The following is a 20,390-nucleotide window of genomic DNA, read 5'->3' as shown; positions in this document are numbered from 1 at the left end:
TATCACTAGCCACTTTAAACAATGCTACCTTATATAATGTTACTTACCCTACATTATTCATCTCATATGCATACCTATATACTGTACTCTATATCATCGACTGCATCCTTATGTAATACATGTATCACTAGCCACTTTAACTATGCCACTTTGTTTACATACTCATCTCACATGTATATACTGTACTCGATACCATCTACTGTATCTTGCCTATGCTGCTCTGTACCATCACTCATTCATATATCCTTATGTACATATTCTTTATCCCCTTACACTGTGTATAAGACAGTAGATTAGGAATTGTTAGTTAGATTACTTGTTGGTTATTACTGCATTGTCGGAACTAGAAGCACAAGCATTTCGCTACACTCGCATTAACATCTGCTAACCATGTGTATGTGACAAATAAAATTTGATTTGATATATACATATATATATATATATATATGTATATATATACACGTATATATATATAGGGTTTCATGGTACAGATGTATGATCTTAATTTGATCAACCTGTTGCAGGGAATTTAAAACTTGTTGTCGATCTGAGGTTTAAAAGGGCTTCTGAAGTTTGTTAATTTTGTCACACCCTGGCCATAGAGAGGATTTTATTCTTTATTTTGGTTAGGCCAGGGTGTGACTAGGGTGGGCATTCTAGTTTCTTTATTTCTATGTTTTCTATTCCTTTGTGTTTGGCCGGGTATGGTTCTCAATCAGAGGCAGCTGTCTATCGTTGTCTCTGATTGAGAACCATACTTAGGTAGCCCTTTTTCCACCTGTCTTGGTGGGAAGTTGACTTTGTTTAGGGCACATAGCCTTTGAGCTTCACGGTTTGTTTTGGTAGTGTTATTTGTTTTGTTCGGCGTCATTTTGATTAATAAACGAAAATGTACGCTTACCACGCTGAACCTTAGTCCTCTCCTTTCAACAGCCGTGACAAATTTCCACTTTGTAATTTCAGACTTCATTATCCCTTTGGAAAAATGTCCATTAATTCTAATACACATTTACTGATACTGCGGGATTATTTTCCTGTCAAACTGTCTCAAATTAAGATCCTACATCTGTAGAGTGACTTTGTTCAAAGCAACAGGTGACTTAACCAATTCCCATGGTTTGTTAAGAATGTCCTCTTTCAGTTCCTTCCTAGGACACGATTCAACCGACGTACATTGAATTCAATGGTGGTAGGGCATCCTTCTAAAGTGAGTTGTCACATTAACACCAACTAAACCATGCTTAGTGCCGTCAGGCAGACAATACAGAGCTATTAAAAGAGCTGTTTCAAAGTCAATACTATTACTCAAGCGATTTCGTATTACAGTTCACACTTAACTGTCATCATATGAACAATTGGAGCCATCGGCAGTCCTTTCTGTTTTAAATAACGGCTCTAAATGGGCTTAGATTCCAAATACAACAAAGAGAATACCGAAAGCTATGGGCTACAGTGTTGGCGAGGGCATGATACTGTTTACTCAACATGCACAAAGGCAGACTACCACTCACACTCACCTCAACCCACTAAATATATGCCAACATCCAGCCAGCACACTACGTGTTCTTTTTTTCTTCTCCATTGGTTTTTGACTTTGCGGAAGTCCATCCACAAATGCAGCATCAACAAATCTGGGACAGGTTCCAGACTTTTTAAAGAAAGGTGTATATTTATTGTTCAGGCTGTAAATATCCCTGGCTATATTTGCTCACTTTTGCTCTTGACATTTTAAACTATTTTTACTATTGTAGTATTCTATAGTTGTCCTATCCCAGCAGCGCGTCATTTTTTATTCGTAAACTGTGTTTTGACTCAAGTTATAGGCAGTCCTAAAGGGGCTTATTATAGAAAACAGATTGGACATTCTATAATTATCACCAACACTCTAAGTAAACATATTTGACATTTTGATTGTTTATATTTTCTAAACATACACACAAAATGTTAAATTCAAGCCACAACTAACGGGTACTTGTAATCAACACCTTGATAATGACAATCGAGAGTAGCCAACCAACTGCAGTAAAGGCCCTTTCACAGTTTTTGGCACATGTTACCATCTTCACTATCCCCCCTCCCCTCTCTTCCCACACCCAACCACCAAAACACAAAGTCAAACTGAAAACAGCAGTGTGCAAGCTTTCATTTCTTTGGGTACAGCAGTCTCGGGGCTCTGGAACGGTTGGCTGTGCCGCCGCGCCTGCAGGCCCCACCCATTCCTCTGTTCCATAGAGGAAACAGAGATGACAGTGTGCCAAATCCTCTGGTTCCTGTGGCAGAGACCCGCCGCTCTTGCCCTCCTGTCTCTCCCCCGGCCTGGCGCACAACAGGCGACTTGCTCCCTGTTGTGGCCATGAGGATGGGTGCGCCCTGCCCGTCACGCATTCAGCCACCACAGCCCCCACGCGGCACCTTCAGTTCTGGCCCACTTGGTCTTGACCACAACCACAGAGCCTCTGGGGCAAAGAGACTATATTTACCATTAGGGCACATGAAGCCATGCCATAATTAAATGGGTAATTGGGGACTGTGAAACTCAAAAGGGAAGATGTGTTGCTGTTGCAGCTCCTTGCCTCTTTCTAGGTTGCTTTTTAACTTACATGCACATATATGCTTCATTTAGCATTGTGTATGGGGGCCAGATTTAAAGACCTTGGTACCAAAATTAATCTTAATCTTCCATAACTCCACATCTGAACCAGCAATCTTCAGGCTAATGGTCCTCCTCTAGGCTACCTGCTGCTACACCTTTGACATCATACTAATCACAGCTAAAACAAATCCCTGTGGGTTACTCATGGATTCAGTCCACTGTTTTCCATAATCAGATTATATGAAAAAGTCTTGTGCAGTAGTGCTCTAACCAGCATAGTTTCCCTTCATGGTGACTTCACAGGACTTTCATTGTATTTTGTCTAAAAGCCCATCTAGCTCAGTATCATACTGAACCCTGTGACATCACCGTATCAACAACCTGGTCCTTTTCTCCTTTCTTTTTTCTGGAGAAATCCAATCTCTTTCCTGCTCAGTCTATGTGTTGCTCTGCCACCAAGGTCAAGACATCTGTTTATATAGCTTTGTTTTTTATTTCAGCATGTGCTTCATTTTCTACAGATAAGAGGAAAAAGCTGTACTTTGACTACTTTGACCAGGGAATGTGAATTACCACTTGTAGCAGGTGTTCTCCTTGTCAGGAATAGGGAGGCCCTGCATGGTACACCATGCATGTCATCACCCAGCTCAGATAGACCCAAACACTCTCTCCCCATGGGTAGCCCCAGAGATTCACAGTGTAAGCCTAGCGCTGCTCGCTGCCTTCTGTCGGGAATGTGGCAGCATTCTAAACACTGATAATGGCAGTGGAGCATGGTAGTTGGTTTTGATAGCATTGGATGTTGCTCTTGCTCAGGGTCTATGACTTCTTTTGAAATGTGACATTTTGAAAATGATGACAATCACATCTGTGTGAATAATCACAGTAAATTACATTGAAATTATAAAATACCCTAAGTGATACTTGATATAAATACATCAACAAAGTCAAGTCATCTCTCACCACATCTCTGTAGTGATGCTTTGGAGTTTGCTCAGATTCAGAGTAACTTGAACACTACCTCAGATCCCACTGGCCCCAGACTAACATCCTAGGCTCAATTGGGAGGGAGAAAATGTAGGGGTAAGAAAGTGGGGTCAATTGAGCCATTTAAAAAAAATATTCAGCATCTCTATCAAGGGAAATACAGTGTTCTTTCAAACAATTATCTACATATATTTCAGGATATTGTGTATCCATGATAATAATCAGTATTCATGTAAAAAGTACATAAATACAAGAACAAAAAAGTGCTCTCTTGGCACAACTTACCCCGGGCATGGGGTAAGTTGAGCCACAGGCCAGGGTAAAGTTAAGCCGCCTACACATTTCTGTACCAAATTAAATATTACCACTACCCTTATAAAACCATGTCTATTTTTATTTACCAAACACAATTCAACCCAATCACAATCACATTAAAATAATTTAAAGCATATTTTAAAACACAGGTTTAGCACCTAACAAACACTTTGTACTTGTTAAAACACTTTTAACATAGGCCTTGTTGTCATCTCATATCCCCAGTGATAATGCCTTGCATTACACCAGGGAAGAAAATACTTAAATTTGCTCAACTGGCCATTGCCTCAACCATTGGCTCAATTTACCCCAAGGCAAACAATTTGACTATATTAGCCCACACAGCTACAAGGATGCACTTTTATGCTAGGTGTAGGACCTCATATTGAAGCTTATACAGACCTCAACTGACGTATGGAACAATCTTAAAAGTATCTAGTTAGAATTTTCATGATGCTTGTACCTAAACCTAACACATTAAATAAATTTGACTTGGAGGACCCAACTTGCTTACCACTTGGTTTCTTGTGGTTTCTTCCCTCACAGACATTAAATGACCTCTTCCTAAACATTTGGTCAAAATGACACATTTTGTGTCTTGTTTCCTAGAAACAAGGGCGGCTCAACTTACCCCACTCTCACCTATCCCTTCTTATTTTGGTATGTCAATGCTTACTGGGATTTCAGATGCTAAACCAAGTGAAATGTAACTGCACCCTCAGGTCCTCTTTCACCTACTAAGCCCTTTTTCCTCTCCTTGTGACGCATATCCTCTCCTATTGCAACCAATATCTCATACAGTTACATGACCTACATTTCTCCAAGCCAATCCAACTGATAGTGAGGTTATGGTAACACAAACTGTGTTCACAAAGTTCAACACAAGTCAGTCTAATATCAGACACATCCACTGAGTGTGTTGGGCTGTGCTGCTCTTAACAGGGCAATTGTGTAAGATGGTCCCATAAGGCATGTCCACTCAACACTGACAGTCAGGGGAAATCATGATGGGGGTTCTGCCACCTACAGTAAAAACAGAGGGGCAAGACAAATCAGAATAAAAATACATCTCAAGGCAATGCAGAATGAATGGATGCAGCTTGCTCATGCAACAGTATAACAAACGCAGACACTCACCTAGGTGCCAGGTGGTATCTCCTCCTGTTTGGATGTGTTGATCTTGGTCTGTTGTGTTCTGTGAAAAATATAAAATATTATTAATTCGGAATGATATATGATTATGAATAAAATCAAGTTAAACATTTTTTTTTAAACATTACGTTTTAGTTAGCTGTTTGAAAGTCATTCAACCAACAACAGAATCAAATTAGGTTGCTACTGCTTTGTTGTTGGCTGGTTGGAATAAACCTCAATGGCACTCCGCCCTGGCCCAGGCAGCAACCTGCAGCTAGTGGCCTGTCTGTAGCCTACCATGTGCCTGTGCTCTAGGACCTCTGCTCTGGGGTCTGTAGTGTTGAGGAGGGGGACCATGCTGTCCTGATGGGGATCTGGTCTGGGGTCTGTAGTGTTGAGGAGAGGGACCATGCTGTCCTGATGGGGATATGGTCTGGGGTCTGTAGCGTTGAGGAGAGGGACCATGCTGTCCCGATGGGGCTCGTCTTTCCCTCCACTGCTCGCTGTGATCCACATGCTTCCCTGAGGAAAACACCACACAAAATATTTAAATGCTCTTTTAATTATGAGTTTGAGTCTTGGTATAAATATTTCGCTGTGGAGACGAAACATTAAGAATCTCTCCAAACACAAACCATACAATTCTGTGCTCGCAAAGCGCCACCACCATCTCCCCACAACCCTTGGGTAATGATTACTGGTTGGGTCTAAGACATAAATTGAAGACATACCTTTGTGTACACTGAATAAAAGAAGTAAACCTTTTTTTGCAGCATATTGGATCTATAGACTCAGGACAATACTTGTATGAAAGACAGAGACTTAAAGTGAACATTGGTAAGGAGACAATTCTAAAAAAAAATGTTTAAAGCCCGTTCTTAAACATCAGCCTCACACACACACACAGGCAGACACACACACGCACGGTCGTGGTGGCTCTGTTTTTGTCTTGTTTTTACTTAGCCACTCTAATGATTAGAGGGGCCTCATTATGTTATTAGGGTCAGAATGTTTGTTTCACCTCAGAGGAACTCAATATTCTGGGAGCATAACAATGTTTTACTGAAAACCATTGTAAGGCTTATTGTAGGGCTGTGACGATACCAATATCTCAAGATTTTTTCCATGGCAAAAATTAAAACACGAAGCAGACAAAACTCTTTGTTCCGTTTAAAAACCTGCTGTGTGTCAAATATTGTGCGCTATAGCTAGGAAAATAAATACATGTGACTTGATGACTACATAACAATGTCTGTTTCCAACATTAGGCTTGTTTTCCTAAATAATTTAAATCCGCTTTGTGTTTTGTTTCCTTGCTATGATCCTAAGGAGTATCAACATACTGCTATCGTCCTGGCCCTATTAAGCATGACAGTTTGGACAAGTTCCCATTCCCATCTATACTTCAACACTTATTTTGTGTTGTTAGGTTTTGTTTACAGAACTAGTCGCTTATTCCAAACTTAAGCCCCCTTTCCACACTCAATATCTCATAGTATTTGTGGCCCACAGAAATAGGGTATCATACATGAATTCAAATACTGTGTTTGGACAAAGAGCAGACATTACAAATCAAATCATAGCAGCCCAAGCAAAAGCAACCAAAGCTAAACAAAATGTAGTTCATATTTCACGTGTTGTTCAATGTCAAGAGAACAAACAGATGGAGAACATTTTTCCGTCCGGGTTCTTTTAATCTCCAAAAAGAACCACAATACGCTGGATGCCAGATGAGTAGTGGGGGTTGAGGACTTTGTAACAGGCTGGTCCTGGGATGTTATAATTTGGTTGTCTTGTTATGTTACCTAATATAGATCACATCCTATAAAAATAAACCCAGAATTATTCTTGTTATGACAAAGCATCTTGAGGAGCCAAAATGATCTTCCACTGGAACTTTGCCAATGGACTGAGGCCCAGATGGATCTTATTATAGACTGTAGAGACTACTGGGTATTGTTCCCCCACAAGGGGCACCAACAGTTCTACATGGTAGAGTACACATTCTCTCAACTAGAATTCTTTCCTTTTATTCAGAACATATGGATAATAATGATAGGCTGACTCTCCGAGCGTGGCAAAGAGTAGCAATGTCTTTGCCTCAGTAATCAACCAACATTGCAGGATAACTTTGAGGAGGATCCATGTTGTCATGGATTTTTTTAGTAATTAGTATAAGCATATACAAATGTTCTGTAGATAGTGGGTATTCACTGTTCAATATACTCTAACTGGGCAGAATTACCTATTAATAGGACATTATTAGCATGAATGGACTGTGTTTATGTAAACATGTGTGCATTGTTCACCGACACTCGAACCTCAACATGTTTCATTAGTCAAATGAATGGGTCTCTCACCGGGATGTGTTATCCGTGGTTTGGACTGGATGGTCTGGCCACGCCTGCTGCAGATTCCCAGGACCAGCTCTCTCAGAAAACGGAACAGGGACACCCAGGATGCCTAAACAAGATGAGCCAGGTTCAGTAAGATTAACACTTCCCTGCTGAGTGGACACACAAGGTAGGGTTTCCCCGACATGATTTTGACTTTATTGGTTTCAAAGACAACTTTGGAGCCACAATGTCTGGAAGTTGCTTTTGGGGCCTCATCTGAGGATAGTCACCACAGACATAGTAGCTAATAGCTATAAATCAAACCTACCACCGGTTATGGTAGCTCATATCTACACTAAACAAAAATATAAAATGCAACATGTAAAGTGTTGGTCCCATGTTTTATGAGCTGAAAGAACATATCCCAGCTTATTTCTCAAATTTTGTGCACAAATTTGTTTATATCCATTAGTGAGCATTTCTCCTTTGCCAAGATAATCCATCCACCTGACAGGTGTGGCATACCAAGAAGCTGATCAAACAGCATGATCATTACACAGGTGCACCTTGTGCTGGGGACAATAAAAGGTCACTGTACAATGTGCACAACAATGCCACAGATGTCTCAAGTTTTGAGGGAGCGTGCAATTGGCATACTGAATGCAGGAATGTCCACCAGAGCTGTTTCCAGTAAATTTAATGTTAATTTCTCTACCATAATCCGCCTCCAACGTTGTTTTAGAGAATTTGGCAGTATGTCCAACTGGCCTCACAACCGCAGACCATGTGTAACCACGCCAGCCCAGGACCTCCACACCTGGCTTCTTTACCTGCAGGATCGTCTGAGACCAGCCACCTGGACAGCTGATGAAACTCTTGGTTTGCACAAACAAAGAATTTATGCACAAACTGTCAGAACCCGTCTCTGGGAAGCTCATCTGCGTGCTCGTGGTCCTCACCAGGGTATTGACATGAGCGCAGTTTGGAGTCGTAACCGACTTCAGTGGGCAAATGCTCACCTTCGATGGCCACGAGCACATTGGAGAAGTGTGCGCCTCACTGAAGAATCCTGGTTTCAACTGTACCAGGCAGATAGCGTGTATGGTGTCATTTGGGTGAGCGGTTTGCTTATGTCAACATTGTGAACCGAGTGTCCCATGGTGGTGGTGGGGTTATGGTATGGGCAAGCATAAGTTACAGACCACAATTCCATTTTATCTATGTCAATTTGAATGCACAGAGACACCGTGACAAGCTCCTGAGGCCCATTGTCATGCCATTCATCCGCAGCCATCACCTCATGTTTCAGCATTATAATGCACAGTCCCATGTCACAAGGATCTGTACACAATTCCTAGAAGCTGAAAATGTCCCAGTTCCTCCATGCCCTGCATACTCATTCAAACATATCACCTATTGAGCATGTTTGGGACGCTCTGGATCGACGTGTACGACAGCATGTTCCAGTTCCTGACAATATCCAGCAACTTCACACAACCATTGAAGAGTGGGACAACATTCCACAGGCCACAATCAACAGCCTGATCAACTCTATGTTAAGGAGATGTGTGGTCACACCAGATACTGACTGGTTTTCTGATTCACACTCCTACCTTAATTTTAAGGTATCTGTGAGCAACAGATGCACATCTGTAATCCCAGTCATGTGAAATCCATATATTAGGGCCGAATGAATTTATTTAAATAGACTGATTTCCTTATATGAACTGTAACTCATGAAAATCTTTGAAATTGTTGCATGTTACATTTATATTATGGTTCAGTGTATAATCAAATCTACCACCACTGTTACAGTAGCTTATAGCTATAATTATTCCTACCGCCGTTACGGTAGCTAATATCTATAATCAATCCTACTACCACTGTGTACACTGACTCACATTGCCCTCCAGCAGCTCCTCCTGTGGCCTCCCTGAGTGAGCCAGCAGGTACTTTGAGTGGAAGAGCAGGCCGTCAAAGGTGTTCCAGGGCATCAACTGTTCCATGGGGAAGGGGCATCCACAAGCACTGTTGGCGGCCACCAGGTGGGTCAGCCCTCGGACAAACAGAGAGCCCAGCTGAACCGCCCGGGGCTCCACATGAGAGACCTGCAGAGCAGATAGAAATAGAATCAATAGAGCTCACATGATTCTCTATTCTACATGACAGAACCATATCTGTTCTACACCATGTGTTTCTATGGGAGTGTTCTGTAATGTATCATCATAACTGTATAGCATGAAGACAATAGAAGAGTATGCTATAGCACATACATTATGGAGCCAGACAAGTTATAGTAAATAAACTCTGCCCCAGAGAGTTGATCTGCACAGAGAGAGGAGAGGCACGGGTAGCAGCATGACAAGAGCAGTAGCTAGCTAGCCAACAGGCAGATGTTCCCTGTACAATTCCCTACATATTAAGTAGGACAGGAACGCTAAATTTTTTAATTTGGCTCTGTACTCCAGCATTTTGGATTTGTGATCAAATGTTTTATATGAGGTGACAGTACATAATGTCACCTTTTATTTGAGGGTATTTTCATACACATCTGTTTGACTGTTTAGACATGAAAGCACTTTATGTATCTAGTCCCCCCCATTTGAAGGTATCATAAGTATTTGGACAAATGCAATTATAGTGTATTAAATTTAGTCAAAAGTTTAGTATTTTGTCCCATAATTCTAGCACACAATGACTTTCATCAAGCTTGTGACTCCACAAACTTGTTGGATGCATTTGCAGTTTGTTTTGGTTGTGTTTCAGATTATGTTGTGCCCAGTAGAAATTAATAGTAAATAATGTAGCCACACAAGGATGTCTTTTTGGAGTCACTTTTATTGTAAATAATAATGGAATATGTTTCTGAACACTTCTACATGTATGTGGATACTACCATGATTGTGGATAATTATGAATGAATCTTGAATAATGAATTGTGACAGAGGCCTAAATAGCATACCCCCCAGAAAATGCTAACAACCCCTGTTTAGGTAATGGTGAGAGGTTAGCATGTTTTGGGGGCATGATCTTTGTGCATCTGCAATTTTACATAAAGTGCTTTAACTTCTATATGGTAAACCAGATATTAAAATACCCTCAAATAAAAACTGACATTCTGTATTGTCACCTCATATGAAAAATTTGATCTCAAATCCTAAATGCTGGAGTATAGAGACAAATTAAGTTTCAGCTTCACTGTCCAAATAAATACGTAGGGAAGTGTATTTACCCTCAGGTCTCACCTGGTCCCTCTCATAGGAGATAAGAGGGCTGATTAGGCCCTGCCAAAAACATCAGCCCAGAGACCTGCCTGCCGCCTGCTCCCCATTCAAACACATCAGCCCAGAGACCTGCCTGCCGCCTGCTCCCCATTCAAACACATCAGCCCAGAAACCTGCCTGCCGCCTGCCGCCTGCTCCCCATTCAAACACATCAGCCCAGAGACCTGCCTGCTCCCCATTCAAACACATCAGCCCAGAGACCTGCCTGCCGCCTGCTCCCCATTCAAACACATCAGCCCAGAGACCTGCCTGCCGCCTGCTCCCCATTCAAACACATCAGCCCAGAAACCTGCCTGCCGCCTGCTCCCCATTCAAACACAGCTTCAGCTAAAGCAAACTAAGAGAGAAGAGAGATCAAGCTAAAAAGGATGCAGTCAGCAGCCTGTGCCTTCCAGGCACATTGCCCCTAAACAAAGCACTCATCCCATATCTAAACACACATACAGGCAAGCAAAGGAAGCACCTACTTTGGGGCTTGTTTAAAACAGAGTATAGGCCTAAACTGGCCAATTTGACACGTAGTAATTTGACAATGTGTGGCTACACTTTTCCTGTTCATTGGTTGAAAGTGGCAGATCCCACACACATACTTGTGTGTGGGATCCCTGGCCAATTAGAAAACCAGTTACAATTTTCCTTGAACATTTCTAAACTTAGTCAAACCTCCTTTCCAAAATTTGGTGTTTTTTTCTCTAAATGCTGAAGTAAGAATACTAATCTCCAGCCATGGATCCACCCTCAGTGAAGAGGGTAAAAGTTGGGAAGAACCATGTCTTTTAAGTAGATGGGTGCAGCTGTCCTCACAGCAACTTCCCCAAAGCATAAACATTCAAATCTTTTCCAACCAGACGCCTGAGACAGCCAACACTCCTGGGGGCACCCCTCTGTGTTCAGGACAACCGTCTCCTGTCCATTACACAAGAGAGGATCTTACCAGTGTATATTTGAAACAGCACCGCACATCCCATTCTGCTGTACAAGCTTAGACGAACAAGTGTCTCATGACCAGGGTTGCAAAATTCCGGGAACTTTCAATAAGTTCCCTGGTTCTCCTGAAATCCATGTTGGAGGATTCCCGGAATACAGAGAGAATAAGCAGGAAATCTGGAATCCTCCAACCAGGATTTCTGGAAAACCAAGGAATTTATTGAACGTTTCTGGAATTTCACAACCCTACTCATGACTAGTAGAAACTAGGAATTGTCTAATTTGGAGCCCTTGCTGTTGAATAAAAGGGTTTATTGGTGTGAGTGTGGATGTGGATGAGGGCTGAATGCGGGCTCCCAGCAGCTCCCTAATGCAGTGGCATCCCCTGATCCCCAGCCCTAGGCTGAATGGACATTCCCCCAGTATGAAAAAGCACTGCAGGGGGAGAGAGATTAGAGAGAGAGGAGAGAGATAGAGACTCTCCAGGGGTATCAGGCTGCTCCTGGAAAGTCTCCTGCCATCTGTCTCCCCCTCCTCCTCTCACTGACCCTCCCCACCCCTGGCCTTCTGAGATTTCAGGCAGATGTGACATACTTCCCGATGGGATGCAACAATGGTGTGGGGCAACAGGTGCGCGTGGAGCCCTGGAGTAGGAAAAGCAGACAAGCTTACACACACTCTGATCTGTCCAGCAGCAGGCGGTCCCCACCCCGCCTGGCGCATTTGCCTCTCTCGCTCCCTCCTCCAGTCCACCCATTCAACACCTGCTAATGTGCACTTACTAAATAGAAATCTCCCGAACACAAACAATCACCCCATATAGTCTGGGATCTAGTGTTACACAAGCTGGAGTTTACTGAAGCTGTTATATAAACAAACACACAAAATCCTTACAATGTTCAATGATCACAAGAGAAAGAATGGAGAGTTACACATGATAGTGTGCACAGTGAGTCGATTTCTATTAATATCAGAGTAACAGTAACAATCCTGATTTGACAAGAAAAGAGAAACTGACTGATGCTAGCTTTAAGGAGGACGCTATGGAGGCACTGTAAATCAGGAGGTGGCTTCCTGAATGTCTCCCACTAAGCTTTAATTTGTCATTGCTATCACCCATTATCTCTACTGTAAGTAGCCACTATCAACCCGGGCCCAGGAAAACCACCGCCCGCTCTGGGCAGCTGGGGCAGAAATAGCAGGCATAGTAAGGTTTAAATTAGGGTGGGGAGCTGCAAATAGCTGCTGTGGTCAGTGTCAGGGACAGCTTGGAGTCCGTCGCCAAAGCATCGCTCTCAGGTTCAGGCCACAATTAGAGCAGTTTGAGCAGGAATGTCGCAATGCAACCCAAAATTACACCCCCACCCCCAGCAGTTTCTCCTGCTGCATCTTCTTGCATATTGAGAGAGTCAACCGAGTTTCTTCTGTGGGACTTGCTGTATCGTGGAAAAACTGCTTTTTGACTATCCAATTCTCCCAGCCTCATTCTCTTGTTGTTGTCTTGGGTGTGGTTAGGGATGCATTTGTTTGAATGTGACTACACAGTTGTCATGTAAGTGAGTGAATAATGCCTGCCGGTGTGGAGACAGACATTCACAAGACTTAGGGTGGGCCAAATAAAATCAGTGCACCCTACCTGCTATTGTCTCTCAGTCTGTTGTCAGTAATTTGCTATAAGCCAATCATCCTCCATCTGACCTTCAACACACACTCTGAGGCCTTTGTCAGGCCATTATCTTAAGTGGTTGTTTATTTGCAACCACCTCAATGACTGGGTAGGACTCATATGATCATGGGCTGTACATTATACACTCTCCAACCTAATTAGCAGGTTGTCCTCACATGCAAAATTAGAAGACTTGGATGAGTAGTATAAAGATGCAGAGCATATACTGGAAAGACTTCTATGCCTTCCAACTTTCTTCAGTTTTTCGAAAATAGAAGGGTCCCACTTTAAAACAAACAACTTTAAAAGCTAAATTAAGTCTTCACAAACTCTGAATAAGGCCTACATAGATGCTACACAAATCATTTATAAGCAAATGTATAACTATATAAGTAACAGGTCTTTATATCTGACACTTTCAGAAATGTGACAACCCTTTTATAAAGCATCTATAAAGACCTTAAATGGTTTGTATGAAACAGCCAGAGGACACTAGCGTATCTCACTCACCCTTGTGTGAAGCAGTTCTGTGTAGGATTTGTACCTAACACAGATAGCTTGGCTGAGATATGCATCTATGTCTTCCAAGGAGAGGTGGCCCACCTAAAAACAAGCATGAGAAGAGTTCTAGTCTGAGGGTAATGGAAACACAGTCTTGTATACAAAACAAACATCCAAGAATGAGAAATCACTGAGAAAACATGAAAAGGGCATTATGCATAGAGCACCCTAAGTGCAACAGTAGACATAACTATTGTTCCTTATCAGACACTGATAGCTTCATTGTCTAGCGAGAACCACAGAGAAAAAGTTTGAATCAGAGGGGGGGGGGGGTAAATTATCTATGTGATAATGTCAGTCCTCTTTTCATAACAAAGTCCAATAATATGAGCTAGAGCAATGGCAACATTGTAAAACCCCAGAGGGGAGACTGGTTCATGTAGACTAACACTCTACTGAGACGAGAGACTAAAGTACAGGCGTTTGTAAAGGCAGGCGAAAAAAAACACTTCACACTAAAACATAGTATTTTCCCCACCTGCAAGGCAATGTAGGTCACAAGGCACAGCACAGCCATCAAAGAGCCATCCAGACGATCATGCTCCACTGAGAATTCATCCAACTCAAATATAGCCAAGAAGGTGGAGATGCGGAGGCATTTTGTTTCGGAGTCCTTCCCAAACCATAAACGCTTCAAATCTGGTTTTCCAACATGGTAAGGAAAATATTATTTCAAAGTGAGATAAATCTATCTACAGCACTTTGCATCAATATGCAATCAACTTCTTATTCCACATGAGTGGTTAAATTAATGTTGAGAATTCACAACATACCAGAGTGGTTCAGGGGCAAGGGAGAGACTACTTTGGGATCCTTTAGTGGGTTTCCAGGAAAAACAAACCATTCCCTCACAGTTGGGGCCCGTCCACTACTGTCTGAGAAAAGATGCATGATAAGTGGCAACCTGCTTCATTGAGTTGGTGCCTGGTAGTAAAACAGACAATAAATAAGAATGCAATGTTGTAATAACCATGTAATATTGTAATAACCACGTAATATACAATACCTGGATTTGTGGGTAACAGAATGCCGTAGATGCGTTCTCTGCAAGATTGATAAACAATTGCCTGTGGAGTGAGCTCAGCATCCTCCCTGTCTTCAAGTGTATTACTGCATTCCACCACACCATCATACAGTACATTGTATACCATAAAACTCTCTGCTCGCATGTGCTTTTCTTTGGCTGCCTGTAAAACAGGACTCAAAACTATCATCATATTGTTTGGGCTTTTTATGTTATCTCTTTAAAACTGCAACAATGTATGTCTGCTTCTTATATTGAATTACCTGGAGGATGTCAGGACTCAAGTAGCTCTTCATCAGACACACAGGGCTACGAGGAGAAGTATCACTAATGTCCCATAGCGGCTGTTGACCAGGAAGTAGATAGTACTGTACTCCTTTCTCCAGAACCTCTCTATCTGTTAGAGGCAGACAGCTAACACCATGGGCTCCCTCTCTGGACAGCTTGTTGCTACTGATGAAATCTGCTACAGCATAAATCTTCTCCCCTTGAGTTGGAGACTGTGGATATTTCCTCCTGTAAGCTGCCAAGGCATCGCTACGCAGCCGCTGCATCCGCTGCTCTGGCACCACGTCATTACCAAGGAGACACGCGAGCAGAGGGAGCTCACTCTTCTGCAGTTGGAGGGCGTGGCACAATTTGTCTGTGGAAAACAGCACTGTGGTCATGGTGTCTAGCCTTAGCTGAGCCACAGACAGATAGGGGACTGAGTCATAGATGATGAAGTCTGTGTCCTGCCCCAGGATGCCCATACAGTTGTGACGGAGGGCAAAGCTGGCGATCTCATAGTCAGCCTCGCGAACAGAGCACCAGGTCTCCTGGCCCAGAGACTTGAGGGCAAAGCGAGAGAAGGTGGCCAGCCCTGAGGGGAGGCAGAACAGCTCCCGGCCAGGCTGTTGACCATGATACTTTAAATAGTGGAACACCCTGGCAACCTCCTCGTTGACCTTCAGTCGCCGATTCACCCACTCCGCCCGTTTTTCTTCTTCCACTACCCCGTCGAAGAAAAACACAAGTCGGATACCTGCAGTCATGAATGCACCCACAAACTTCTTCAGGCAATGCATATACTCTTTCCACTGACCACCATACACCCAAGCTTGACAACTGTACCAGTGCCTCAGACAGGCCATGCCATCCACCACCAGTGTAGGAAGAGGGGTGCTACTGCCCTGTTGGTGACTGTTGACATGCTGCCTTGCCATCTCCCTGAAGTCCACCATCACACAGGTTTCTGGACAACATTTCTCCATAAAATACTGCAAGCCTTTTACACCCATTCCTGCTACAAAGACAAACAAATTAGATAAATACGTTTTAAATAGTGTGCTGAGCTATTCTGAAAGGAGCAATATTTTACACAAGCTCATACCAGTCAATGTATATCATTCAAGTGAATTAATGACGGACTAAATGGGTAATGCTCACAGAATATTCAGGGAAATAATTTTCACAACAATTTAAACAGTTTCAAAGGTGCACGCTCACTTTGCACGCGCTTAGTTGTGCTTCCCTGTCCATGCATTTCAGTCTGCAGGACTTGCATGTAACAGTAGCTACCTAGCTATCTAAACAACCCCTGGGCCTGGCAAGCAACTATGGGTTTGGACTGTATTCAATGTATTGCAGTCTGCATAACTGTGTGTACGTGATGCACCAAATAGCCAACCTTAATGTGGTCTTACTTACTTCAGTGTTATTAAAATAACGTAGCAGCATGTGTGCTAGCTCGTCTTCAGCAGATAGGACCACTTCCTGTTTTGAACTGGACGCGGAGTTGCGTCAGCACGTAAGAGCCAAAAACACACGTGCGCGCAGGGATACCTTTTGTTGAACTTTTACACTGTTTATTTTCTTTTTTTGTTTTTATATTTTATTTATTTAACCTTTATTTAACTAGGCTAGTCAGTTAATAACACATTCTTATTTACAATGACGGCCTACATCGGACAACGCTGGGCCAATTGAGCGTCGCCCTATGGGACTCTCAATCACGGTCGGTCGTGATACAACCTGGATGAAGACTGTAACATTCTGCAACAAGGAAACTCGAGTCTGCAACATTTGTTTCGGTTTTTGAAACATCACCAGAGTATCCGTTAGAGACCTTGCTACATAAAGCTTTAACCTATTTAATAAGAAGTAGGCCTAGGTTATGATTCAGGCCTAGCTTAATAGTTGTCCCTCTTCATATCCTAATAATTGTTTAACCTTTTGAAATACAGTTGAGGAAAGCGTTTAATCAATAGTGAAGTTGGTTAACTAGACATAATATTGAATTGATGTTACGGCCTACTGCTGTTGAGGAGAAATAGATCATCCAGGAGTTATATTACTGCGCACACAAAGCTCTATCTTCTATTGTGTCAGTGTCTTGAAAAGTGTGAATGGGTAAGAGCATATGCGGGCTGTCACCACAGGTGCTTACATCTGTTCATCTCTGGGCAGATGCTCCCAGGGACATGGGGAGCCATTCTAAAGGGGCACCGCCCCGTTAAATCCACCATTCAGTGGGATGGCGTTGTGTCGTAATTCAGATTGCAGAATTGGGGTGAGGGGCTCATAACAACGGTCTAATGGTATTTTATCGCTGGAGCTCATCCTGAGGGTGAAATAGCGAAGGTGGTTGGTTTTATGGGGGTAGGGATGCAATTGGCTAAAAACAAAAAAAGACTGCAGCATACAAAAGTCACAACAATATTTTCTGCTAACTTATTAGGCCTATTTTAGCCTACCTTAGGCTATGTATTTATTTTAGTTGATAATACAACGATGCAAACTATTTTGCAGTGCATACTTTAATTTGTAGGCCCAGAGGCCTTAATATATGCTATACCTCTAATCCATTGAATATGGGGTTTTCTCATGCTTACATGACTAGGTTATAGACCTAGGCCTACGTCTTGATATTGCAGTGTGGATCACCTCTAACCTTTTACTGACTTTCATCACCCACCCTTGACACACAAGTTTTCTTTAAATACCCAGAAGAGAGGCAGATGTTCTCGGTAAAGCACGCGACTGCCCACCACTCTGCTAAAGAATTCTAGAGTGGCTCAGCAGTACAAATCCGTCCTACAGAATGCACACAAATACAAGCGCGCACGCACGCTCTCACACACAGACCCACACAAACAAAGTTACCCCAATCTCCCCCCCATGACCCCAACAACATACAGGGCACAAAAAAAACGACCTCTTTGAAATGTGTTTTTGTCCACTCACAGAGCAGCTGGCCAGAGTAATCTGACTTCTTGAAGACAAATTCATCCCATCTCGTTCATAGAATCACAGGTAAGAACACGGGTAGGCTATTGTCATTAAAATAGGGGTAGGGCCAAAGCGAACAGATGATTTGCTATTGAGTTTCTGTCGTCATGGGATGATGCTCCGCTGTTGCCTATCCTTCATCTGGAAGCAATCGAGCCACGCGACAGATTCTTTATCATTGTAATCAACACAAGCCTTTGCAGCATCACACAGGATGCCGACGAGAGATTCATTGTCATAAAATCTAGGCCTGGAGGTTCAGCGCACTAAACAAACTACGTCTTATGACTGTACTCCAGTTCAGTTATATCACTGAGGGAAACGATGGAGAAAAGAGATGCCTCAGCACATCTCACCTGTTGCCTGCATGCCTATTTGACAAAGCAAAACGTTAGACACTTCTTTTATTAACTGGTGTCTGTTGATGTTGTTCAAAACAATATACATTCATGTATTATTTACAACTAATAACATATTTATGCAACAAAGTTATAACAGCAGCTCATCATTTTGATCCAAAGGAGCAATTGCCATACCGCGGTACATCAAATAAGGTCCTAAATTGACGATAGGGTTGTATCAGTGTACTGTTAACACAGCAACTCAGGCGTTGGCCTATCTGGTTGTTATGGTGTGATGTTCACAGTGTTTATGTTCCCACGAGCAATCTATCTGGAAAAAGTTCTGGCTTCCCTAACCATATGGTCAGAATCATACCGTTGCAGTCTCTTTAACATGCTTCCAGTCCAATTTGGATGAAGACTGCAATATGTAGAGAAACAGTAGAGACATGCAGTTGAAGTTGGGGGGGAAACGCCATTTGGTGAGGAGCAGATGGTTGGCTTGGGGGGCTGTCCGCGTCTAAAGGCGTGTCGTGCCCTTCAGATAGAATCCCCAAGGGCTCCCCCTTGTATTCAAAATCAATGAAAATTAAAGCGCAAAGAAAAGATGAATAGTCAGACCTCGAGTCCCTCCTTTGTTCATTGGAGCTACTGGTGGGCAGGAGTTAAAGTACAACAGCCCCCTATAGAAACACTTAAGTTAAACAGTCTCCCCATAGTCCACCTTCAGAAAGAAGGGGGAGTTCGAATAAGGAGCTTTCTGCTTGATTTAACCAAGACAGAATCGCGTGGCATAAATTAAATTTGAAAAGAATAAGTGTAGTGAGCATGATTCTGAAGGATTTCACCATGCCTTTCAGTTATGCTTTGCTGCAGTAATCGAGAAATGTGTGCCACGTCAATATAATAAATCTCTGATAGAAGACCGATATGATGATAGAAGTTTGCGGGAAGTGGTGAATGCGTAAACCTCAAGCACGCGGAATTGCGCACACAGCAAAGACCTGTAAAAACGTGGAGCCACATCCTTCGGATTACTGCATTGAATCAACTGGTTAAATACAATTCAGATCTTAGAACACATATGGCCATGTAGACACATGAATAATGGTATTAGTCATAGTGTTTAAATGTTTTCTCTCCTACTTTTCCTTTGGGTACAAAGGTAGGCACCTATTCCAAATCTTTATTTGGATGTGTCATATCTTGAACATTATAAGGACTGTAAACAAAAAAACATCAGTCAGACATTATACACACAATGTCTTAGTAAACTCAAGAGTAGATTAAAACACACGAAACAAAAACTTTGCATAATTGCGCATGGGATCAACGCTTTCCTTGTATTTAAACTCCGCTCAAAAATGTAAATGTCGTTGTTGCCACCCGCCAGAAATTGAAATGCCGTTTCAATTAGCGTCCTAATTAAGACCACCCCGACACACACACACCCTCTCAGTGTCACTGGAGAGAGGCAGAGTAATCAGCTTAGAGCCACCAATACAAATGATGTCCTCTTTCACATGACACAAATGTGTTTCTAAAAGTTTCAGCAATGAAAAAGAATGGACAGTTTACCAGATTTGATAGGCTAGGCCTAGTTGAAAAATCTCTGTTGTTGAATAATATCGAAATAATCAAAAAAGGGATGACTTTTTTTCCTGGAATAGCAAACTACTTGTTTTTTTAACTGGACATTGTTGTAGGGTCGGCAGCGTGCGCCGAGGGGAGCTCTTTCTCCCTAGTACATTGTGGAGAGAGCAGGTGCTGCTGCCTGAATTAACATACAGCTGAGAGAAACAAAGAAGAAACTTATTCTTACCCCCGCACAATAACAAAGTGCCTTAATGACAGCCACGCGAATGACACACACCAGCTCAGTTTTTACTGCCCAGTGTATAAGAATGGAAAATGGAAAATCTATACATATATGCTTAAAGTCAACACAATAT

At 42.4% G+C, this 20,390-nt stretch overlaps 1 protein-coding gene across 2 annotated transcripts; it reads right to left on the bottom strand.

Annotated features, from left to right (window-relative positions):
• Positions 1-3,104: 3,104 nt before the first annotated feature.
• Positions 3,105-16,594, bottom strand: fam120b (family with sequence similarity 120 member B). Of its 2 annotated transcripts, none has more exons than XM_064950348.1 (11): positions 16,517-16,594; positions 15,091-16,112; positions 14,810-14,990; positions 14,577-14,678; positions 14,282-14,442; positions 13,753-13,845; positions 9,267-9,473; positions 7,390-7,492; positions 5,327-5,551; positions 5,033-5,090; positions 3,105-4,918 (listed from the first exon to the last, which is right to left on the bottom strand). In XM_064950348.1, the coding sequence occupies exons 2-11, from the start codon at positions 16,105-16,107 to the stop codon at positions 4,888-4,890; spliced, it is 2,178 nt and encodes a 725-aa protein (XP_064806420.1). In that variant the 5' UTR covers positions 16,108-16,112; positions 16,517-16,594; the 3' UTR covers positions 3,105-4,887. The 2 variants fall into 2 exon arrangements, with proteins under 2 accessions (XP_064806420.1, XP_064806421.1); XM_064950349.1 differs by having other exon boundaries at positions 15,091-16,109; positions 16,517-16,578.
• Between the last annotated feature and the right edge of the window lie 3,796 nt (positions 16,595-20,390).

This window comes from Oncorhynchus masou, chromosome 31, assembly GCF_036934945.1.
Source record: "Oncorhynchus masou masou isolate Uvic2021 chromosome 31, UVic_Omas_1.1, whole genome shotgun sequence".
In the NCBI taxonomy this organism is placed as follows: Eukaryota; Metazoa; Chordata; class Actinopteri; order Salmoniformes; family Salmonidae; genus Oncorhynchus; species Oncorhynchus masou.
This window is presented reverse-complemented; position numbering and strand designations above follow the sequence as displayed.

Bases quoted from the DNA above. Each gene is read 5' to 3' on its own strand.
- fam120b (XM_064950348.1), bottom strand. From the start codon at position 16,107: ATGGGTGTAAAAGGCTTGCAGTATTTTATGGAGAAATGTTGTCCAGAA. The intron at 14,443-14,576 runs GTATGTTGTGAA...TTGGAAAACCAG, and splicing joins CTTGCCCCTGAACCACTCTG to ATTTGAAGCGTTTATGGTTT. The intron at 4,919-5,032 runs GTGAGTGTCTGC...TTTTTACTGTAG, and splicing joins AGATACCACCTGGCACCTAG to GTGGCAGAACCCCCATCATG.